The sequence below is a fragment of the Platalea leucorodia genome (genome assembly GCF_965183815.1).
Source record: "Platalea leucorodia genome assembly, chromosome: 7".
Classification (NCBI taxonomy): Eukaryota; Metazoa; Chordata; class Aves; order Pelecaniformes; family Threskiornithidae; genus Platalea; species Platalea leucorodia.
In genome coordinates, this window is record NC_138829.1 from 58,753,914 (window position 1) to 58,777,902 (window position 23,989).

The 23,989-nt window shown below is 35.6% G+C and overlaps 1 protein-coding gene across 13 annotated transcripts in view; it reads left to right on the forward strand.

The window, feature by feature from the left end:
* The window catches only part of SOX6 (SRY-box transcription factor 6), a 376,628-nt gene extending 353,032 nt beyond the window's left edge, over positions 1-23,596 (forward strand). For 11 of the 13 annotated variants that reach the window (XM_082317552.1, XM_082317544.1, XM_082317553.1 and 8 more), the window contains 3 exons: positions 8,930-9,163; positions 11,674-11,890; positions 19,791-23,596. In XM_082317552.1, coding sequence (XP_082173678.1) covers positions 8,930-9,163; positions 11,674-11,890; positions 19,791-20,094 — 755 coding nt within the window. In that variant the 3' untranslated portion in view covers positions 20,095-23,596. The remainder of the gene's footprint in view (positions 1-8,929; positions 9,164-11,673; positions 11,891-19,790) is intronic. The other 2 variants (XM_082317550.1, XM_082317555.1) reach the window with 1 other exon arrangement.
* The last annotated feature ends 393 nt before the right edge of the window (positions 23,597-23,989 follow it).

Sequence of the window (23,989 nt, forward strand, 5' to 3'; positions counted from 1 at the left end):
AAAAAGTAACTGTGGGCTGCAGTTCTACACAGAAAATCTTTGCCCATGAGAAAATTATTGTCACAAATGCTGAAAGCATCAGTCAGTTTGCTTAGCTATTTTTAAGTGGAGTGAACAAAGAATTAAATATAGTAGTTCAGTGGTTTATAACATTTTTTCACACTCATGTACAGCCACCACAGGTGTAAAACAACCCATGGTCCTGATTCTTAGCTCTGCACATGTCTTTGTATTGCTCCAATATCGCAAAAGAAGGTCGAAGCTGCCTAGATTAATGTAACGTTTCCAAGCACAATTGAATTTTCAGCTGACTGAGAAAGCCACCATTATATCACACTGCATGGAGGAGGGAGGAATCTTGCCCTTCTTCCTTACCTCCTTGAGCACAGGGAGTGGAGCAGAAATACAAATACATTAAGGAAAGAACATCATACATTCTGGCTAAGCATGAGCAATTGATACAGATACAGACAAGTCCTCTTCGTACAACTGTCTATTTTTCTAAGTTTATACTGCACACCATTTTCTCCTTCCGGAACGTCAGTATCTCAGCAATAAAATAGTGTTTCAGAGCATTTGCCTTTCTTCCACGTAGATATGCCAAGTATCTAAGCAAGCACTTAGTGCAGAACTTAGTAGCAAGCGGACAATATTTTCTTAATTTGTACTTTGACTTAATGTGGTGGTCCAAAATGTGTGTGGGGTGGTCATTACAGTATCTTCACAGTTTCTGCAAATATTAAATGATTATGTTTTCAATTTGGCAGGGGTAGTTTGACAGGAAGTGCAGTATTTCAAAAAAGAGTAATTTGTAAATTTTCACGTAAGTCCCTATTTTGTGGCAAATTTTAATTTTAATCCAAACCAGGTAAATGTGGCAACACATTTGGACATGCCATTGCCCTGTTTGTAAAAACATCTCCCTGGCTTCACTCACAAATCCCAAATGCACAGGTGCAGCATATTTGAAAAATTAGCCTTAAGAGTTTTTCCTAACATTTAGTTTTACTTGTTAACTTACAGCTCCTGTTATCATGCTGCTTTTTCTTCTCTCTCTTCATGACATCTTATTTACTAGTTATATTATTAATTATTATAATATTAGCACCCCATGTGAAAGGCAAGAAGAAATGGCATATGTGTATCCTAGCCCTAGGTCCTTGCTATCTAATTACTGATATGATATGACAAGTGAGAACAACAAACACTGGATGAAGGGAATTAGTTATATTGATACAAAGAATGATGTTGCATATGCTAGAAAGTAGCAAATTCAATTGCAGATTGAATGCAAGAAATGGGCCACTAAAGCAGTGTTTCCAACACACATTAAAACCTTTTGCAAATTATTCTGCATTTCATTAATATCACATATTTTGAGGGAGGTGGTTTTATAAACCTCGCTCCTGTTGTTAAACGTAGTTCCCTTTTATAAACCACATTGTACTTAAGCTTTTGAAATTCATTGTTTTGCTACATAGGAGGAAGCAAAGTTGTTCATTAACAGTGTTCAGCCACACCTTGAACAATACATCCATCAAATATGAAGTCAGGCTGCCTTTTTTCGCTGTAGTGAATTCTTGTCTGTCGTTCCTCCATCTTAAAACAAAACAAAGCATTGACTGAAATATGAATGGATCATGTCCTATGGCCCTTGTTCAGGCAGGATTTAAAAAAAACCCCAACTGTTAGGGATGACTGAAGACTGCAGAATTAATCCCTGTGTTTTAAATCAGTATCATGTTTTCTGGATGTTCTAGGTGACACTGTCATGTCAGGAGAAATTTGAAATTATGTGAGTAACAGCTCCACTGGCAATAAAGCTGTTACTCTTATGGAAACATTTTTATGTTAATTAGATTGGTTCATTCCTCTTTGTATTGTTTTTATTTTGAATATGATTGATTAATATAGTAACAATAAGTGCTTAGCTGTTAGAACAACAGTTTTTCTTAAAAAAAAACCAAAACACAACAATTTGCAGTATTGATAGATCTTGTCAGATACCCAACAATAATTATTAGTAATATTTCTCTTGGGCTGGGGTGTTTTGTCCATGGTTTTCCTTTCTGTGGGCCTCTACTTTCCTCATTTGAGTATGAAATGAAATATCAAAGGGAAACAACAATAGTGTTCATGGGGATGTTGATTGGAGTTAGACCTGATGACTGGTAATCCCTTACTTCTGGTGTCATTACATAGGCTGAATAAATTTCATCTTAAATATGTTTCACATTTTTTTTGTCAATAATATATATGTCAGAATGGGGTGGTTGTTAGCATTTAATTAATTATCTGTGAAGGGTCTTGAAGTCTGCAAGTGGCACATGATTGAAAAATCTTATGACACTTACATACCTCCCCAAATTTATAGTAGAGGCTGCTTCTTCATCCCAAATTCTATCTAGATGTTTCAAGGATCTTCACAGAATAACTTCTCATGCTCTTATGTTACAGCACAAGTGGGACTATGTAGGCCACTGAGGGCTAAAGTCAGGCCTTAAGCACTAATTAATTCAGTTAATATTCCATGTAATTTAAAAGATTATTGTATTGTTTTAGCTGTATTCCATGCCAAATTTCCATGAGGGTTAATTTTGCCATAAAACATGGTCAAGAAATCTAAGCTGTTTGTGTAAGCTATCAAGAAAGCAGTTGCATTTAGCAGTTTTAATTCACTTAAATAATGTAGATTTGGGCATGGCTGGCTGTGGAACATGGATGTACTAATAATTTATTTAGAAATATCATTTCAGTATTTAATATGACCCAACTAACAATTCAGCTTTAAACACTGGTGAGTGAACTGCTACCACTGATAGAGCTGAGAATAGTTGATTTGATTTCACACACAGAAGATATTGCACTATTCATTTTAGCTCTAGACTTAGAAATGGGGAAAGACGTATATGCAGGTTGTGAGGATGGCTGTCAAAACTGGTGCTGTGTTTTAATTGAGATTAAGAATTTTGCTTGCATATGTAAAACAAATGTACTAAAAAAGTAAACTCACTGCCACCAAAACTGAAAACAAGGCACTTCGGAAAATATATGCTGATATATAACTGGGTAGAATTTCCTTCATTTTGCAAAGCCACGAGCCACATGCATCAGCTCACCACAAAGTCATTAGGTCTTTTTAAACTCAGATGAAAAACATTAACAAATACCACAAAAGGCTTTAGTATGGCCCCTTTGTTCATTCACATATGGCAGTTTATAACTCCTGCACCACTTGGGTCGTGTGTTTGTTTAAGCTGCCTCCATCAGGCCGGCCCTGAAAGAACAAAAGACATCTTGAGCGATCCTAAGCAGGAAATGGGCTAATCTAAACATGGCTTGTGACAATATAAGTAGAATAGAAAGGGGAGGGATTGATTAGTCATTAATGTCCAATTGACTCCATATGGATGTTGCAATAATAAGGCCTTTTTCAGTGCAGTAGCGGGGTTATTGAATTAGAGGTTTATGTTTCCTCAGAGCTGACCTTAGGGAATTCCCTTTTGGTTCTTCTTGTTGATGTTTTAAAGAGAATGGAGTCTCTTAACAGGAAAAATAGAAGCCTTATCATAACTGAGTGTTGCATGGATGTAACTAACCTGTGCTACAGTATATTCCCACCTCCTAGTATTTACTTAGCACCTTTCAGAACCCTTGCAGGTGAGATATTTTAGAGCCCATTTAAATATTCCAGTATTTCATGAATCACTCATGTCTTTCTCAGTTTTTTACCCCTTTTCATTCACTGACATGCAGCCTAAAAGAAATGTTCGGCCCTCAAATCCCAGCTGAATAATATTTGTTTAGCCATTAGAATGGAAGCAGCTTGACAAACAGACACTTCCCTGCAGAACATTTGTGCCACTGTGTGACTACAGGCATCCCGCTCCCAGACCTAGTCATGTTTCCAAGTGGGTGTTAGTTTTGCCTAGTGATGACAAGACATGCCAGTAATGACAATAGTTCATGAGGTACCCATTTATTTTGCCTCTCCAGCTGGTAATAAAGAATGAAAAAGCCTTCTGAATGTGGATGGGGATGAAGAAGAGGCAGGCAAGAGGCAAAACAGATAAATGTTACACTAACACTGCTATAAGTCGCTTAGATTACAGTGAAGTAGTAATTTTTGTAGCCTTCTCCAAAATTGAACAAAAAATTATTAACAAAAGTTCAATAACTTAATAACTCAACATAATAGTTAAATGATTATTCTTGTATTCTAAACTTTTTTGTCATTCTATTCTTTCCAGATTTGCATTTTTCTATTTGATTTGAAATATTGCCACATCTTTCATAGAAGCTGCATTAGTCTGTCCACAGGTTAAGAGCAGGAAGGGGGACTGCCAAGCCGGTTTTTCATGCTCCCTGTTTTTATGGCACTTCCATGTTTATGAGTAACCCATCTCTAGTAGTGAAAGAGTGACTCCTGTTTGCATGTTCATTAGGTTCTGGTCTCTGCAATGCAAGCTGCTAGCAGTGCTAGTTCTATGACAACAGACAGGACCAGATATTTTAGAGGTCACAATCAGTCTTTTCCAAAGTAGACAAAAATGTCATCTCAGCTTAATGAATAACTGATGATAAGAGCTTTACTACTAACCAGTCACTTTTACACTAGGAACCTAGAAAGATTTTTGTCTTTATTTCTATATATCCTATTTTGATATATGTCTATGGAAGACGGTATGCAGTATATTCTCTAGAGTAGCCAAAGATTCCTTATCTGGGGGGAGTCAAAGGAAATGTATCACTTGAAACATGAATCAATGGCCAAAGTGTGAAGAGTAATTAAGGAATAACAGTGCGACTGATAAAAATCTCTTTCTTTTTGCTGTCACCTCTTTTCTCTTTCTTTCCTCATCTTTTTCTCAACTTTTTTTTCTCCTTTCTATCATGTTTATTATTGTTTGCATTCTGGTAACATGTAAAGGCCCAGCCTGAGGTTTTGTTGTGGTAGATGATGTATAAAATGGAAGGTAAAACCACATCTCATTAAAGACAATAGGATTAACCCTAATGTGGCCAAGATTTCAGGGAACATGCTAAGAGATGGTGCCTGTCCTGAAATTCTTGTCATTATAAAAGGTCAGAAACTCAGATAAAGACAGGAATAAATAAACAAGCAATGTAACAATTGTTACTGTATGTTTCTTAACATTTAATTCATGTGAAAATGTTTATCTTTCCTGTTGATGATCAGATTCTTTTCTCTTTCTAAAGAACAGGGGTTCTTCTTCCCCTGCACTGTCATTAGAGAGCAATCAGTCTCTTTTGGAACAAGAATATTGTTTGAAATTACTTTAATGAAGCTGTAACATTTTTAGATTAATTCTGTGGTCTTCTTTGACCCAGTATTGTCCCTAGAGTCTAGTCTGGAATCCAGCTGCCACAGAGGAGTTGCCTGCCATATATCCACAAAAACTGATCATTCTCCTCTAATCTGCTTTTAGTTTTAAATCATCAAAGTCATGACAAGTTGAGCAAATGCAAATGCAAAGTTGAGCAAATGCAAAGGCAGTCCACACCCTCAGAAGCTAAAAGTGTCACTCTGAGGACAGCCCCAGCCTTTAGGCCGAAGTGTAGACTTCTTTACCAGCTAAGCCATTAGGGCCGCCAAACTGTACTGCTTTTGCAATAATTTTTAATTCTGACCAAACTCTCAATTCTGAAAATCAAAACCTCCTCCTGCAGCTGCAGTATGCACAGTAACTAGCAGATAGAGCATTAGTTGCCATAGAGAGACAATTACCAACTTCCTCTTCTCTTCTTCCTCTTCATTAGTAGTACATTTTTGTTTTATCTGTTATTTTGGGTTTATTATTTATTAGACTTTCCTGAAAATATTTTCAGAAAGAAGTAAAACACCTACTTCTTTGCAATTGTATATATCTTTTCTTTAAAAATTTCAGGCATTTTATTCAGCCTCTGTCAGTACCATAATTATCACAATAAGAAAAAAATCCATACTTTGTAAAACCTGTTGAAATTGTTTATATAGGGCACAATACTGTCTAAATATCTCATTGACAGGATGAAGTACCTAAGAACAACCAGTTTGAAAGCTTGTTCTTATGTGTTTCAACTTGTAAGAGCTCACTGAGCGTATGTGCTTTTTATATCATTAGCGCTTCATTTCTAAGCTAAAAAGGTGCTGGGACTTTCTGGCTCCCACATAGAATCACATGCTAACAGAAGTATTGTCTTGTAATGCTTTATATGCTGAACATAATTCTGTAGTTCTGAGATAGTTAGAAGAACACGGAGATTATATTACTGTAGTTATTTGCAGAAATTCATTTTGCAGACGCTTTTGTGATGGCCTGTGGGTCAACTTGCAAATATTCCCCCAGAGATCAAGCACAAAGAACATCAACTCTTTGGCTGCTTTTTCAAATCCTTCAAGTATGGACTTGCTTAAAGCAGATACAACCAGAGCTTCTTGGCCTTCTTGGGATGGTTGTAATTTATTACTCTTAAGTAAGAAGTGTTTTCTAACATAATCTTTCTCTGAAAATAGATAATTTATGGTGGTTTTTTTTTTCTTCTTTTTTTTATTCATTCTATCTACATTATATCCACATTAAAAAGCTGGACTATAATCTTGATACTAGTAAAGGTACTCATTGCCTGCATTAGGATTGAAACGTCAGGCCAAAATTGTGTTAGAAAAGGCGAAAGACAAACTCCTCAGCCATAGTGAATAAGAACCTTTGGAAAAGTAAAAGATGGAAAATCATCATATGCATTCTAATATGTCTTCTTTCCTTTGCTGTGAGTAGAGTAGCTGAATAAAAAATGACAATTTTTGCATGAATAATAATTAAAATAGTTTAATTTTTTAAAATTTGTCACCAACTTCCTAATTGCCCACATAGTAGTTACAAATTTTATAATATTATTTTAAAAGATGGAACAACCATTACCTGATATATTTGATTTTTCTCACATTATATAGCCATTTGTCTCAATAAATGTTTCAGTCTTGACTTACTATGTTTGTAACTTATTATAGTTTCATAATAAATATATCCTCTCTCAAAAGATGGTATCTTTGATATGCATGTTCAAAGCCTTCTGACAACAATGGACAGAGCCTCATTAACCATACATGCCCCTAATGTGGTCCTACGTGCAGGTCGCTCAGCAAAGCTACTGTTCCTTTTTGCAATAAAAAGCTGACTGCATCTACAACCTCCTGTAAATGCTGAACACCTGTAGCATGGTACTTAACTTAGAATAGTACTAAAATAGTTTTGCATCTCACATTTGCCACAAAACTGTCTTCTTTTATGTGCATGCATGTTAGTATACAAATTGCCAAATTGGTGTCAGTTGTAAACTAATGCCATTGGAGGCATCATAAATTACCATTCTTCCTCAGAAGACAGTGCTGTATACGAATGAATGTTTTGCTCTCAGGGTAATGTATGTCTTCATCTGGCCCAGTAGTCAGCATATTGCCCTGTGTTGATGGATATAGTCAGTTTGAAACTACACTACATTTCACTGCACAATAAACATGGCTGTCAACACCATATAAAGCAAAATCAATTTATCCTATATGGTCAGTGCGTTTTAAATGAAATTAATGTACTGTGGACCTGGTGGCAAAAAGGTAGTGTATTAGTTATGCATCCTCTATTTTAGGACTTTTTTCATGAAAATGTATTTCCTATATAGAATTATTAAAATGGTATACCTAACATACAGTGTTTTCACACTAAATTAGGAAACTTTGTTTTTGCACAATTAAAAACTTGTGAGTCAGTCACTGAAATCAGTAAATCTGCAGTGTTTTACTTAGTGTAAAGAACTAATATTATTTGGCAAATAAATCCGTGTTGGGAATTGTAATAGTTTACAAAAAGGAGGCCTATTGCTGCATGAATTTGTTGTCAAGTGCCTTGCTTTTTCAAGATATTGAATTATATGAACAGTTTGATGAGGCCTAAGTATGTCACTCCTACTGTAAGGACTTTTTGCCTTTCTTTTATATCTAAGGTATAACCCTAAAAACATATCTTATCACCACAATTGTGGAAGTTTTTCTGGTAAAAGCATGCCTTATCTAGGCTCGGTTATCTCTTTCTCCTGTATTAACTAGTTCTACACCTCATACTCAGCTCTGTGAACTCTAAACCCCCATGAAGCTTTGCTGTTTGTGGTCAAGAAGCAGGGCTGGATGCATTAAAAAACCGGTTAAGGTTAGCATTTACAAGTTGAATTGATGGTGGGTAATGACAGGACACCGGGGTACATTAAAGCACAGCAGGCATGGAGAAGCTGGCATGCTTGTCTCCCATTCCAGAAGCTGCAGGATGCTGTGCGTGTACCTGTTGAAGGCAGACAGTTTTATTACATATATGTGATTGAATGCTCCAAGACATATCTAAAATTCAACTAAAGCAGATGCGACTTTAAAATGTTCAGCGCCAAATATAATTGGATCCATAAAACTAGCAGCATGTACCTGGTGTACTATATAATTTATTTTATGAAATGCTTGGCCTGTGCTTCACTGCTCAAGCAGCAAAGTCATTGTAAATTACTTGCGTGAACAAGTCTACATCAGTTTGGATTCTCAAGTGTAACTTTTAAGTGAGTTTTGTTGAGCATTCAGAACATGTATGCTATGTTAAAGTCCCAAATGGAAACTTTTTCAAATCACCATACCTTAACTGGAGAAATACCAGTGCAATTTGTTTCCTCACTCAGATGTTGATGCCTTCAGCTGGGTGGGCCTGAGCAACTACACTGAAATCACTGGATATCCTTTCTCTCTCTGTCTCTCTCTCTCATAGATCTGGCAGCAAAAAGAGAGAGAGAAAAAGAGAATGAGGCTAAAATAAACACAGCACTGAAAGCACTTGCGTAATCCACGTAATAATGTTTTGCATCCATCTTGTTTCTTCCTGCCTTGACATTACAGGAAGTAAAGCAATGAATGGCTCTGCAGCTAAACTACAGCAGTATTATTGTTGGCCAACAGGAGGTGCCACTGTGGCTGAAGCTCGAGTCTATCGGGATTCGCGGGGCCGAGCCAGTAGCGAACCGCACATCAAACGACCAATGAATGCTTTCATGGTTTGGGCAAAGGATGAGCGTCGAAAAATTCTCCAAGCCTTCCCTGACATGCACAACTCCAACATTAGCAAAATCCTAGGTAAGTGCAAGACAATGAACAAATCATGACTGTGACTGAACCAAAACTGAGGGAAGCTTAGAAGGTTCTGCTATAGTAGTGGCAACTGGCAGAAGTTAGTTATTTTTGGAGCTGTGGAAAGATGAGGTTATTTTTATTGGTGACACAGGCTCGTTACTTCCTTCTTGGATATGCAACTTCTCTAATTTTAGGATGTATTTTGTTTGGGAGATGTTCACTGAAATTGGAATTACTGAAACTTATACAAATAAAGACTCATGGGTTGTTTTCATTTTCATTCCTTTCCTTTTCCCTTTCTGCCCCTTCCCTAATGCTTTTTATTTTCAACAGCAGAGTCACAACGTGCTTTAAAGACTTAGCAGCGGTCAAAGGGAATGTTTTGTGAAATCTGCTGCAAGAGTGTATCCTGATAAAAGCTCTAATTGCAAGATCCCATTAGAAATCACCTGAACTACAAATCACCAAAATGGTGCTTGCTGGAGTAATTACTGGGAAAAAATTAATAAAGTACAAAATCAAAATCAAAGGTTTATGTCAGACAGTGCAGCGTCAAAGAGAGAAACCTAGCATAGTTCAAAAGACATGTACATGCATACCTGCTCACATGCAAAATGATGTTTGATTCAAAATGTTACAATGGTCAAAAAGCTAAGGAGGCGCTAGCATCATACAATTAAAATATTGCATAGTTAAAAGACACTGTAGTTAATATTTAATTTGTATAGATTGGGATGATCAGTGAATATACCATGGATTATATTTTGCCACCATGCAAATAAATTGGCTCATTTTTAAGAAATTTTGATTTGCTTTTTAAGACCCCCTCCAGAGAATTAGAAACGTGAGAATGAGTGGTGAAATGTTAAAACCTATATTTGCTTTCTGAGTCCTTGAAGTGAAAGACAGATTCCACATGTAACTCGTAATAAATAAAAGTAAAAATCAAGTTTCCTCTGTAATCATTTTATTGTAAACTTTGAGTTCAAATACCTTCTTACCAAAGTTTGTTGCATGTTAGTTCAATCAGAGGCAAGAATACATAGAAATAAATGTTACTTTGTCCTAAAACTTTCAAAATCTTACTTAGTAGTTCTCATATTTTTGTCTACCATATAAGTAAGTTATATGAATAGCCTTTCAGTTTTGTATAAAACCTGCACTGTTTCAGTGTTGGCAGCTGTAGGGAATCTGTATTATTTGTGTGCATTCTGTGAAAAAACTATTAGGAGCATAGTAACTGTATTCATTAAAATGTAAACTTCCAGCATAAATATTTCAGAAGTGCCAGCAATTGAGTGTTTGTTAACCATGGAATTAACCTGTCAGTATCTGCTCTGCCACAAATAAGTCTATGTCCATATAATATCTGTGCAACTTTTCCAGGACAATGAGAAAAGAGACTGAAATATTAGAACTGACACAGAGTATTGCTGGCTACGGATAATATTTATACAACTTTTCCATTTGTTGATGTATGAAAAATCTTGGTAAAAGAATAGCTTCCACCCACGTTTACCACAGCTGTAATCGTTTTATTCATCTAAAAGACACTAAAAAAGCTATTTTCTGCATTTCTTATCCCCTGGAAAAAAAAAAAAAAATCCCTTCTCTATTCAAGTGTTTAGATAGCTCCTTATAAACAATACAAGAGATCTGAATAATTTTTCCTCTTCCTGTGTACACTGTGTTAATTTTTTAACTTTTTTATTGGTGCAGCTTTCAATGAGAGTTTACAGTACCTGAAGTGGTGTATATAATTACAATGTGCTTTCTGTTTTTCTTTTTTTTTAAATAAAAGTTTGTTAAATGTAACTTTCTCAGTGCAGTTCTGTGCATTTATTACATCTGGCCAGAAGATAATATGCATAATAGGATTTAAAATATGGTAAGGTGACAATACTTTGCCAAGCTTATACCAGAAGGTTAGTAAATTTAAGACACCCAGACAGCAAGGGATTTTTCATAATTTTGTTGAATCTATAATGTTTTGATAATTTTTTCCTGCTACATAGCAAGGCATTAGTATCTATTAATAGGAGTGTATAAACCAAATCCTCATAAAAGTATCAAAGCAGCACATATCCCTAGGCAACGTGTTAAGCTTTTAACAGTAAAAGTATGGTTGTAGACCTTACTTAACCACAACACTGTGCGTGGTATTACAAAGGTATGGAATTATTCACAGATTCATGCTTATATTGTAAAAAATTAAATAGTCAGTTTTGCAGCATGAGACTGAGATTTTGAGAAGTAACTACTGATTTTAAGTGCACCTATTTAATAGAGATTTACATATGTTTGGTCTGCAGCAATATCTGAAAGTCAAGGTTCTTTTAAGGTGTCTCAAGTTGTGCATCCCAATATATATGCTGGCTGATGTAAATTCAAATCAATTTATTTAATTATATTATTTAAAATCTGTTTATTATGGCAAGAAGACATGTTGAAATGTGCATGTGTAAAGCTAAACCTGTTTTACTTGAGCACTCACTGATGTTTTGTGTTAATAGGATCTCGCTGGAAGTCCATGTCAAATCAAGAGAAACAACCTTATTATGAAGAGCAGGCACGGCTAAGTAAAATCCACCTAGAAAAGTATCCTAATTACAAATACAAACCTCGACCAAAACGTACCTGCATTGTTGATGGAAAGAAATTGCGTATTGGTGAATACAAACAACTGATGAGGTCTCGAAGACAGGAGATGAGGCAGTTCTTTACTGTAGGGTGAGTACTATTGTTGTGATTGTTTTCAAAGACAGAGCATGCTGTTTGAAAACAAATAGACTTATCTGTTTAAGTCACTGACTAATGTAATTTAGAAGGTAAGGATTTGAACCTGTAAAACCTTATTAAAAACATAAGATATATCATGGAATATGGAGCTATCAGCTTGCCACTGAATGCTGATCATGAGACTGATTGTGGAATTCTTTAAAGTCAAAAGAAGTTGTTTCCCATTAGCCTGAACGGTTTGAATCATGTCTTTTGTGAGTTATTAGTAAGCTAATCCATTCTGGGTTAGTAATGGCTCCAGGATCATTTCCTAAATTAAGACAAGAACAAAGGAAAAACACAAAAGATTATTCCAGTGTAGAATAAGGATTCATGAGAGGGGGAAAAGGGAAAAGGGACAGGAGTAATAGCAGTTACATTAGGAACACACATGAATGAATGACATCATAGCATGAGGCTATTAGGAATTTTGTTATATATAGAACTGTGGAAAAAAATTTTTTCAAAAAGTAAATGTTCTAGGAAGAGTCTTTCAAGTAGTGCATAGATAGACTGGGCAGATTTACAACTTGGAGTATATGGCTCAAAAAGATCCTGGCACAGTTTTAAAAACATTGTGTGTTTTTTAACAGTATTTCCTCTAGTCTTCAGCAGAGAAAGCACCACTATGAAAGATCCACAGGCTAAAGATAACAAAAGTCCAGTGAAACAACTGCACCATAACTGATTTCTCTCTCCTGTTTTTTTATGAATTAATCTGTGATGCTCAGTGCTCTAACACAATGTTTCTGGTGGTTTACAAAGAGTCTAAAAGCTATCTCCAGTGCCAGCCTTTCCAAATTCACAATGTTCTGCTTATTTCTCTAATCACAATAGTCTCCTTTTGTTGGGTACTTCACTACCAGATAATTGACCTTGACGTCGATTATGTGCCCTCATTTTTGGCTTGGGATGCAGAACTCCTGTTGCAGTCAATTATTTTGTGGTACAGCCTGCAACAATGTGGGCTCTTTCTTCAATCAGTAAATAGAAGTGTTTCTGGTACCTTGAAATAACCTTCCAGTCTATAGTTTTGAGATTGTTTTTTATTCTTCACTCCAAGGGAAATTGTTTACTAATAGGCTTCCATCAGAATTGTGCATAAAAGTCTAAATAGAAATCTGAATTTATACAGCACATCACAAATTATATTCAGATTGAGGGAATGAAACTCTAGCTTATGTCTTCCAAAGCAGATTGACAGACCAAATCACATCTAGACAAGAAATGCAAAAGAAATGCCAAAACAGCAGTCTGAACAATTTGAGAATTGTTTGCTAATTCAAAACAGTATTAAGCAGTAGCATTTTACACACTGGAAGTGGTGGCTAAATATGGAGGTGAATATGGAGGACGGATTTAAGAAACTTGTAAAAGTGCCTACTTAAAGAGTGATAGTGTGTTGTGTTTTAAAAAAAATATAATGAAAACTATTAAAAATTAAACTGCTGGTGTAACCTAAATGTAACATCTTTCTCATATATCAAACAGTATGATCACAAGGACCATGAGAATGTCATCATTTTCTTGAAAGGTTTGGTTCTAATTCATATTTATGCTAAGTCCACTTCACACTGCTCTACCCATGTTGAAGAAGTTTTAAAGAGTAGATTACCTTTGTGCACTTACATAATGATGCAGTGGACTTTACCAGAAACAATGACTTTTAGTTATGCAAGTGATGAAAAAGAGGGTATGAAGTCTAATGGATGTGTTCAATAAAGTTGAAATGAGATCCATGTTGCAGCTCAATATGAATATAAATTTTGATACTGAGGAAACACAGGCTGTGATTTTAAAAAATTATTTCATGCTTTTCTGTGAATTCCCACTATTGCCTGAAATTCCCTTTTTCCTTGAAGAAAAAATTAAAACAAAATTCTTGGAAGAAACCAAGCAAAAAAGGTGAAAAAAACAGACCAGGACAGCTTTCTTGAACTGAAACATAAAACCTGGCATCATTTATTTCAGCAGAATAGTTTACTGAGTAATAAAAAGCAACATTTCATCCAAATCAGATTATAATTAAGTGAAACACAATAATTGAGCACATCAACTTCTTAAACTTACTTTCTTTGTGTTTAACATAAATATCACATAAAGCATCAGCTAGAACAGTTTTCCTAACTGACCTTGTACACCCATCATTTTTCCACTGTTTTTATGGAACAAACAGCATAAACCATCCTTCAGAACTGTAGATGTGGGAGTTGAGATGCAGTTTCCTCTTCAGAATGAACTAGGACACAAATGTGTTTTTTAGGATTGAATATATGCTATGTTTACAGCAAATATTTCAGTGTAAGACAGAGAACAAAAGTACAAAATAGAGTCCAATGAAATGTGCCAAGTGCTTCATACTGCTTGAAGTCCTGCTGGGTTTTATTTTTTTCAAAGAACATACCAATTAAGTTGGGAATGGGTATGCCAAAATGGCAAAAAATTATTATCACATAATAAAAAGATAAATAGGAGATGTGTGAAAAGAAAGATAGACCTTCAAAACAGGTGGATAGAGGAAAGTATAAATAGCAAGAAAAATTATATTATTTCATATTTGTGTTTGGTATTCTCTTATACCAAATCTACATTTATGGCTTAAGCAATCCAGTAAGGGCTAGTTCCTATCAGATCCCCTTGGGTGAATCATTGGCCAGCACAGAATAATGCTGCCATGTGTACAACTAAAACACGCCTCACCACAAACATAGAAAGAGTTTTACACTGCTTAAACTTTTAAGATGCAGAAAGCTCATACTGCTTACTTCAGTGAGCTGCATTCTTTGATAAACATTGGTAAGATGCACAAAAGTTGTTTAGAGAATCTCAATATACAGACTAGCCAGGCTTTAAAATAAAATAGAGAAATAACCTAATGAATGGCCACATTCTGTTCTGATTTTTGAAGAAAAGCTTCCAAAGAATTGAATGACAGTGAAGTTTTCTTGGAATAAATTGCACAGGAAATTCATGTTTTGAGATAACTGTTATATACGTGACAGACCAGCACAAAAATCTAGGAACTAGCAAGTATTTTAAAGAACCGAGTGGAACTTAAAATGTGTGCGGGCCTTCTATTGCATCCCTACATGAATGAATTTTGCTCCAAATGAGGCAGATAATATACAGAAATAATTCATGTTTAATGTAGAGGATATTAAAATTTTGCTGTTTTTAATCTAGTGGAAGCTGAATCTGAAACCAGCTATATCTTTAAAATAATTGCATTATTTTTAATAATAAAATTATTAATGGGAAGTTGTGAATGATAACTTCAGCATAAGTTAATCCTTGAACAGATTTCAAGTGATTTATAATTTATCTTCAATAGTACTTTTTTTGTAATGCATAAATAAATGTGAAATAACAAATGGATCATATATAAGCCATAAATTCAGACATTTTAAGTTAAGAGTCTGTCTTTTGTTGCCTTGTCTTACAAAAATAATTCAATTCTCAGTCATTTTTACAGTCTAATACACTCTAAATACGAGTATATGATATATATTTTTCTTTGCAAAATGATGTAAGCAGTAACTTCTTTGTGTGTTTTACCAGTGTAAGATGTTTAGAATAAAGCCTTTATAGTGTTTATAACTACTGTACACACATAGTCTGAATGTTGCTAGACTACAGTTTTGAATAAGGCTGTAATAATATACTCCTGTAGCTTGAACTTAAAGTAAGTACACAATGGGTGCTTTTGTGAGATTTACGGTTATTTCATTCCTTATGGGAATGTAAGTTTCAGGGGTGTGTAGCATATAAGCTTTTTCTTTAATACAATTGATTTTGCTTCAGTCATTTAAAGAGCTGTCAGAAAATAGTTGGGAAGGGATCAGAAAACAATGGTAATTTGCCAATTTAAATGTTTAGCTGCTTTTGCAAAAGTCAAAAGTGGAACATTCTCCAGGAAAATCCTAAGAATATTAATGCCACAAACTTCTGAGTAGGTCAACTGGTCTAAGAATTTTCATGTTACCTCCTTTTTTATATTTACCTAACTATTTTGGGCCAAATCTTTGGCCCCAGACTGGACAAATATGTTAGCAATGCTGGCAGAGCGGAGAGGCAAGTGACCTGTAGTAATTGGCCACATAAGGATTTCTTTGGCAAAGAGGAGATGGTGGAGACAGGAGTGGTTTGAAGCCAGGGTACCTAGCCATGCCTCACCGTTCCTCACAGATCCGAAGAGATAGGAAGATTAATGTTGGGTTCTGGAAATCTTAATCAAGCAGAAAACATCCTTGCTTTAACCATGTACAACTGAGCTGAATTGTAATGCAGCTTGCAGTAAAGTATGGTTTTATCTCCTTACTCCAAGGTCCTATGATACACAAAACTGTAGTGAGATACAAGGATTAAACATGTTGAATTTAATGTTATAAAAAATACCATTAACATGAATGCCTTTAAGAATGACAAATAAAAGAAATCATAATGGCCAGAGTCATAGGTTAGAAACTCCAACTCTTCCTTTCAGGGAGAGTGGTTAGAATTTAAATAAATGCTCTGATTTCTTCTGCCCTCCCCATCCTATAAAATTTAATTACTTAGAAAATGATAACACTCATCTCCAGTAACATAAGCCATCCATATAGTTTGTGATATCTTAAAATAAGGCTTTCTGGGATGTAATGCAGCAACTTGAGCAGAATTTACAGTGACAACCTGATCAGCTCTAAATAATAACAGGGCTCAAGTGAGAGGTAGGTGTCCAGTTACTGGGGGGTGTGTGCCCATGTTTAAGTGCTAGCAAATGGGTAGCAGTTTGAGACACTTCCCATTTAGGTGGTACAGTTACCACGTTTACAGTTCCACAGTGAGATACAGGTAATTTAAAGCTCACAGTTATTACTCACCCAGCAGCAGAAATGCACACCATGTCTGATTTTTGTTTAACATGTAAAAGAGAACTGCATTTATGAATGACAAATTTGGTAAGCTTTTAACTTTCCTGTTACTCTGATCAAGTTCTTTACCAGTTAGATTAATTCTATAGTTTGCCATGCATTTGGTGCATTCTCAGGTAAAAAGTATCTCTGTAAATTCTGCTTCATTATCCTCAGATGACCTGCTCCCTTTATACTTTGAAATGGGTGGTACTTGGACAAATATACACTGTCCCATTGAAATGTGGATATGCAAAAGAGTTTTGCTGACTTGATAAACATTCAAAAGAATTTCTGGGTTTCTTAACTTAGTCTGTCCTTTAGGGCTTAACAGTGACAACCATCATTTTATCAAGACACCTCACAGCCCCGTCCTAAACAGATTTTTTTCCTTCTTGCTGCTTATAAAAAGGCAATTTGCAAACTTTTTGGGAGGAGGGGTAGGGGTGGATATTAGGGTTCTGCCTCTTAGTGTCATCTATAACACAAGAGCAGCTTGCACTGAATCATTCTTTAAGTATATTCTATAACTCTTATTCGAAGAGTTGTAAAAACAACTTTTCTGAAAACATTTTTGGCATTAATATTTTAATGTTCTTTGATGAACAATTGAGGATGCTTTGTTTTGTGAATTTATTTATTCTAAGAAATATCAGAAAAAGATTAGTACCAGCAGTTAGATGGGCGGATTAGAGAGAATAAAGTGTGTAGGGCCTGGTGACAACTATGTAGAATTTTGCTGTGACCATGTGTGGGTTTCTTTTTCCTTTGCTTTGTGGAAACAGTCATTAATGTGAACATTTTCTGTGCCTAAAAGTTGTGGAGGAGGTACATGTGGGTTTTTACCGGTAATAGTTTATACTCCTGACAACATGCAATCCTAAAACAGAAATGTTCCCATGTGAGGTAGGTGTTCAATTTTATGGATAAAGTATTGAAAGATGTTTGCAGAAAATAATTTGCAAGCAAATACATTAGCTGAAAATTGTTTTCACAGAACATTTATCAGACCATTTAAAAAGTGAAAATTTAGTGAAAAATCCCTAGCTGTTTGTAAATCATCTGCAAATCATCATTTGCAAACAGGAGTATAATGACTGTGTCAAATGAATTACTGTGATGGTTTTGCTTGCTGCTAGCCAGGTGTACCATACTTATACAACAGATGTTTGAATTTCTCAAGCTGTGCAGAGGCTTTAAGAGTCGGGCTAGCAGCACCAGCAATGACAGTACTACATATTATTTTAATATTACCTGACACAGAGTATTCATGATTTGACTGTATTGGTTCCCAAACGTGAAGTACTTTGGTTTCCCAGTAACTCTGTAGTGTCATATTTATCAAAATCAGAGTTTGATCAATGAACAATAAAGACTCAACATTTAGGGTCTTGTAAATAAGCTTTATATTATTTTGCGTATTGATTTAGCCAATGATTAAGGATTTGTAAGAGACTGGTTTATGGAATGTCCTTTTGAATTTTAGCATAGAATGACACAGTGGTCAAGAAGTTATAGATTCGTTAGACTATTCAAACACATCTGGCACTGTTTCTCCTAAAATTGTATAATAGTTCGATAATACTTGGCCAATATTGCTCTAAAGAAGGTTGGGAATACATTGAAATATACAGTTCTTTGAATAGATTATGTAAATAGGCATGTATGTTCAATAACTAGTCAATATTAAAAAGGCATCCTCCAGGGCACTTAGGTATTTCTGCTACTGGAGCATATTGATTCAGTGTTACATGTGAAGTACAACGGAGATTCTCTTCCTTCAGACAAGTTACATTCCTTAGCTTTACTAAAGGTAATGATCCAGAAATAATAGGAGAATATTTTTATGAGTATTTTAATATAGAAAGTATGTTATTAGTTAATTAACCCAAATGTAAGAAGTAGATTTAATTAATTTGTAGCCAATAAGGGCTTGACCATGGAATGGGTTCAGCAACCTGACCTTTACTCAGCAAAGCATTTGAATATACATACATCACTGAAAGAAGAGACATTATGTCACTTAGTACAACTATGTACATGCTTACAGTAAAGCTTGTGTTCAATCGCTTGCCTGGCAGTGATATAAGCCTATTTTAGTTGAAGTGGGGTATTGCTCCAGTATGCTTAAAATCACACATACGAAAAAGGCAACATTACATAGTGCAAAGCTAGATATCGGAAGGTAAGATGTGTCAAAAGTAGAGGTAACGCACCCTTAATTGAGTCTTCCCATGTATTTGCATTGTCAAAATAAATCAGATCTGATATTGGGTCCTCAGGAGGAAGTCTTAATTTCTGTAGACTGTTACCATAGAAAAAAGAACATTTGTTCTTTTTTTTTTGAAGTACTTTGCTTCAAAAACTCAATCTTACACATTAAATCCTGAAGAACAAATGGCATTCTGATCATGGATTTAAATAAAAATGAAAAGCCAGCAATAAAATATCAAAAGTATTTCTATGTGACGTAGGAGTCTACCTAGCACTTAAGTAGTAAATTACATACTTACAGTTAGGCAATGTTACTTAGTCACCTGTCTGCCATTTTAGGTACTTACAGGTAATCTTGAGGTCCCCTCATTAACAGAAGCTCTTGTCAGGAGTTTGGAGGATTTAGATTTTGGGTACATGATGTCTACAGTAGCAGTTACGCATCACACAGGTGCCCGAAGCCTTTTGATGATCTCTGTCCAAGTGGTAGTTTACAGTATGGTTTAAACAAACACATAAAATACATAAAAGAATCAACGTCTGGTAGTTACTAAACAGTTTACTCTCCAGTTGTCCTTGGGGGGCGCTAAGATGAACCAATACCATACGGGACCAGACTGTGAACCCCAGAGGAATGCATGCAGCCTTTCTAGGAAACCACTCACTTTTCTCTCATTTGGACTTGCAGAAGGTCTTCCCTCCTTTGAACACAGGAAATCATGTTCCCCTCTTGTTTTTCCTTCCAGACAACAGCCTCAAATTCCAATCACCACGGGAACGGGGGTTGTCTATCCTGGTGCTATTACCATGGCGACTACCACGCCATCACCTCAGATGACATCAGATTGCTCGAGCACCTCTGCCAGCCCTGAGCCCAGCATCCCTGTCATTCAGAGCACTTATGGTATGAAGACGGACAGCGGAAGCCTTGCTGGAAATGAAATGATAAATGGAGAGGATGAAATAGAAATGTACGAGGACTATGAGGATGATCCCAAATCAGACTATAGTAGTGAAAACGAAGCCCATGAGGCAGTCAGTGCCAACTGAGGAGTGTTCACAGAATTAAAGTACTCAGACTCATTTGGGTTTTTTTGGGTTTTTTTTGAACAAAAGTTCTTAAAGAGCCTGCATGCATGTGTGGCTCCTACAGTTACATCAGCAGAATGGTCTTAAATGTTTCTTAACGTGTGAGACAGATTGTTTCCCTAATTTTTCATGAACTTTTTTTTTGTTTTTGTTTTGTTTTGTTTTTTTTAATTTAGATGAAGACATATATTAAATATCAGACATCAGGACTTGAAAACTTATATGAATCAATAGCTGTCTTACAAGTCTTACCTTTTGTCTTTTTCCTTTTGGATGCTGATAAAGGTTTAAGTTACTGTTTTAGATGGGGGTTATACATTCTCACTCAGGTATGCTGTGCCAGCCTACAGGTTGTGAATGTGTTTTTATTCTGGATTATTTTAGAAAACAAAAACTGCAGATTTCATATTGTGAAACAGAACAAGTCCGCAAGTGTGCACATCTGTGCATCATAGCTCGTCTTTAAAAAATAGTCTCTGAATTCCATTTTTTTCCATATGTATAGCTGAACTTCTGATGTGCCAAACTTTTCATAACTTTTGAATCTTAACATTTAAAAAAAGTCTTAAAGGAGACACTGTAAAGTCTTAGACAATCCTTTGGCATCTTAAAAAAATTATATATAAAACCTAATTTTTTCCAGAATATGGTAAAGTACTCAGGAATCTGGAGACAGGATATTCTTAAGTAGTGAACATGGTTGCCATAGTGCATGTGCCCAATTGCTTTTGCCTCTTGATGTGCCATTAGTGTGAAATTTTAAGTAAGCACAAAAGAGCGATCACCAGCTATGGACGGGCCTGTCTTAGCAGTGTGAGGCCACCTCTGATTACATTCTCTACCCCTTTGCTTTTAACCCTTGCATTCAGTCTTAACACATTTTCTCTTAAATAATTTATTCATTCCAGAATGTCAAGGGTCCAAATACTTAATATTTATTTTTAAAAGTACTGTTGGTGGCATTACACTTACAATTCCTTATTGATATTTTAAAGAGCCCCTTCTTTCTCCTCCCCTAAATTACACAGGTATATGAAAATAAAAGTGCACCTGCTACTAAAATGAACATGACATTTATGAATGAGAAATTCAGTTGTTCCTGTAACACTGTATGTTCAAGGAGCACTTGGAAACACTCTGCTATATGTAATGCAAAATGAAGTGAGTACTTTTATATGTACATACAGTAGAAATATTCCTAAAAAATTGTGTTTATAGTTATAAACCTCTATACTTAGGCAGCCAAGGCAGATGTAAAATCCAATTGCACATAGAGTCCACCATGATAAATTTTTAGGGCCTGTAGAATCCTGCAGTGAATCATGGCTCCATACATCATGTTCCTGTTGCCACCTGAAGGAACTGTTTGCTACCTTAAGTATTTATGCAGTGATTTATATGTGAGACTCCTAGTGGGAGAGGGAAGGCCACAGAAATATCTGACTTGCAAAGCTGGGAAAATGGTGCATCAAAAATATTTATTGAATATTAGTCATGTGGGAATGTGAGCCAGGCCTTGATAAATGCTTGTCAAGTGCTTCGGGATCTTTGGATATAAGGTGCTATAGAAACTAAGATTTTTATTTATATTACTACTAGTAACAATGCAATTGCTAGAGAAAATTCCAGGAAATATAAAAGAGAGAGAGATTCAAAGATTGCAAATTTATTAAATTTCAGAGACGGAGAAGAAATTGCCTTTATTTTTTTCCCTCACACTCCACTTCTGTTCACAAATACATCACTGTATATATATGCAGATCCAATGGGCCTAATGAATACATGTGCTGAAGCTCCTTGACTCCCTCAGCTTTTATTTTGAATTGGATACATTCAGCATGTTGGTGATAAATTCAGACTCGGGCTGAGAGGTATGAGTGGGCCTAGAGCAGCTCCTCTTGAAGTCTGTGGGAATATTCCCACAGAGCTGAACGGGCTGTGTGCAGGGCCCAGACAGTGGAAGAAGTATAGTGTTAATGCTGGCTATCCTCATGCTATCATCCTATCTTGCAGAAATTCACGTGAGGTGCAATGATAAGATGCTGTATGAGGAGCAATCATTTTCCTCGTAGCCCCACTAATATCTATTTGAGCAGAGATAGCCATTGTTGCCACTGTAGGAATCACATTTAAATGTGCGAGAACAACCCCCAAGACAAAGAACATTGTTCAATTTACAGGACAATTTATAAAGATAATGGCATAGAAACACAACGGTCAAATTTCTCTGACCATTTTGTAATTTGGAACAAAATGCTATATTTTTAATATTTATTTAAATGTGTTCTGAGTCCATGTCTATTAAGCAATAAACTGGTCTAGCCAAGACTTTAAAGGCATATGCTGTGTCGTTAGCTGGTGAGCGCCCTCTTTAAGCTGGCTAAGGTACTGATAGAAAGTGTTTTTTGTTCTTATAATTGCTTGGGAATTTGAACTGGTTTTAATACATTCAGCTCAGATTGGGGGGAGGATACCATTATTTCCTACAAAAATGACTATTTATTAATGTCTTACATAATTCTCCAGTTAGAACTATCTCTCCCTCCCCCCATGTCACTTTCTTTCTCTCTTGCTCTCTTTTTTTCTGGTTTTGTTGCATAGGTAGAATGCTGTATTGCTAGCATTGTATTTTATGTAATTATTTTTTTGCACAAAGGCAAACATTTAGATTAGTTGGTTAATTTTTTTAAATTTTATGACCATGCCAAAATAATATTCTGCAGGCTTGTGGAGAACAAAGGACTGTTCTTTAGGACTGAAACTTGATTTTGCTTGTAGTACAAAAAAACACACACTCACAGATGTTGTTTCGTAAGTGTTATAAGCACTGGATATAAATGGTATTTTTTATCACTTCTGACTAATGTGAAACTGTTGTACGAAAACTACATGAACAAAAGTCATCTGTTTCGACTCGTGTGGGCCTGCCTCACAGTTGCCGGATTTGAGTCATTTTTATGTCTTGTTATTTCATTTATTTATGCAAAATACATGTATGTATGAACACTTTGTTTTAGCTCCAGCCCTGCCTCAATGCTGATGCTCTGTATGTTAAAGCCACATTCTTGAAAATGACTGGCTGTTCAGGAATCGCCAGCTGGTAAAAATTGCATTTATTGGCTGGGGGAGTGGGAGGAACATATTTGAATCTGAATTGTGCATATGAGCATTTTATTCTATTTATTAGCCGACATTGGCTCTAAAATGTCAGTAGAAATCAAGGAAGGACAATCATAGGGATAAAAACCAACAAACATTTCTACTTTATTAATCGGAGCTCAAAACAAAGTTTTTGATGAATTTACCATCTCATTTTAGAATTTTTTTAAATTGTGTAAATATAACATAGGAAATAGAATTTTATTTTTTGTTCATGGATACTTAGTGAAGTATAAGTTATGTATTTACTTTTGTTCTATATCAGTGTATGTTGGTCCATATTAAATGCTGACAAGTCACTGTACCTCATGTAGATGCTGAATTTACACCCGCAGTGTGAGCGCAGTATTGTGGACCTGTAGCTGGGACAGCAAGATGCCTCACTTGTGCTCTCACTGATTTTTAATAGCATATTCCACAAACACAGAATACTTCCTTCTTTTTTAGAAAGTTGATACATTAAACACACCAAATTTCCCATACATTTGATAGGAAACACAGTTAGTCTTCTGAATCCAAGTAAAACTGATGAGATATTTTGCTTCTTAACAAGAATGGCATTTGGAAGTCAAAAGCATATCCCTGGAAAGATTATCGTGACTAAGATGGCCCTTGCAATGCAGTCAAGACTTAATAATATCAAGCCTTTATTTTCTGCATTCATTAAATCACGTTATTGTCATATTAGGGTATAATA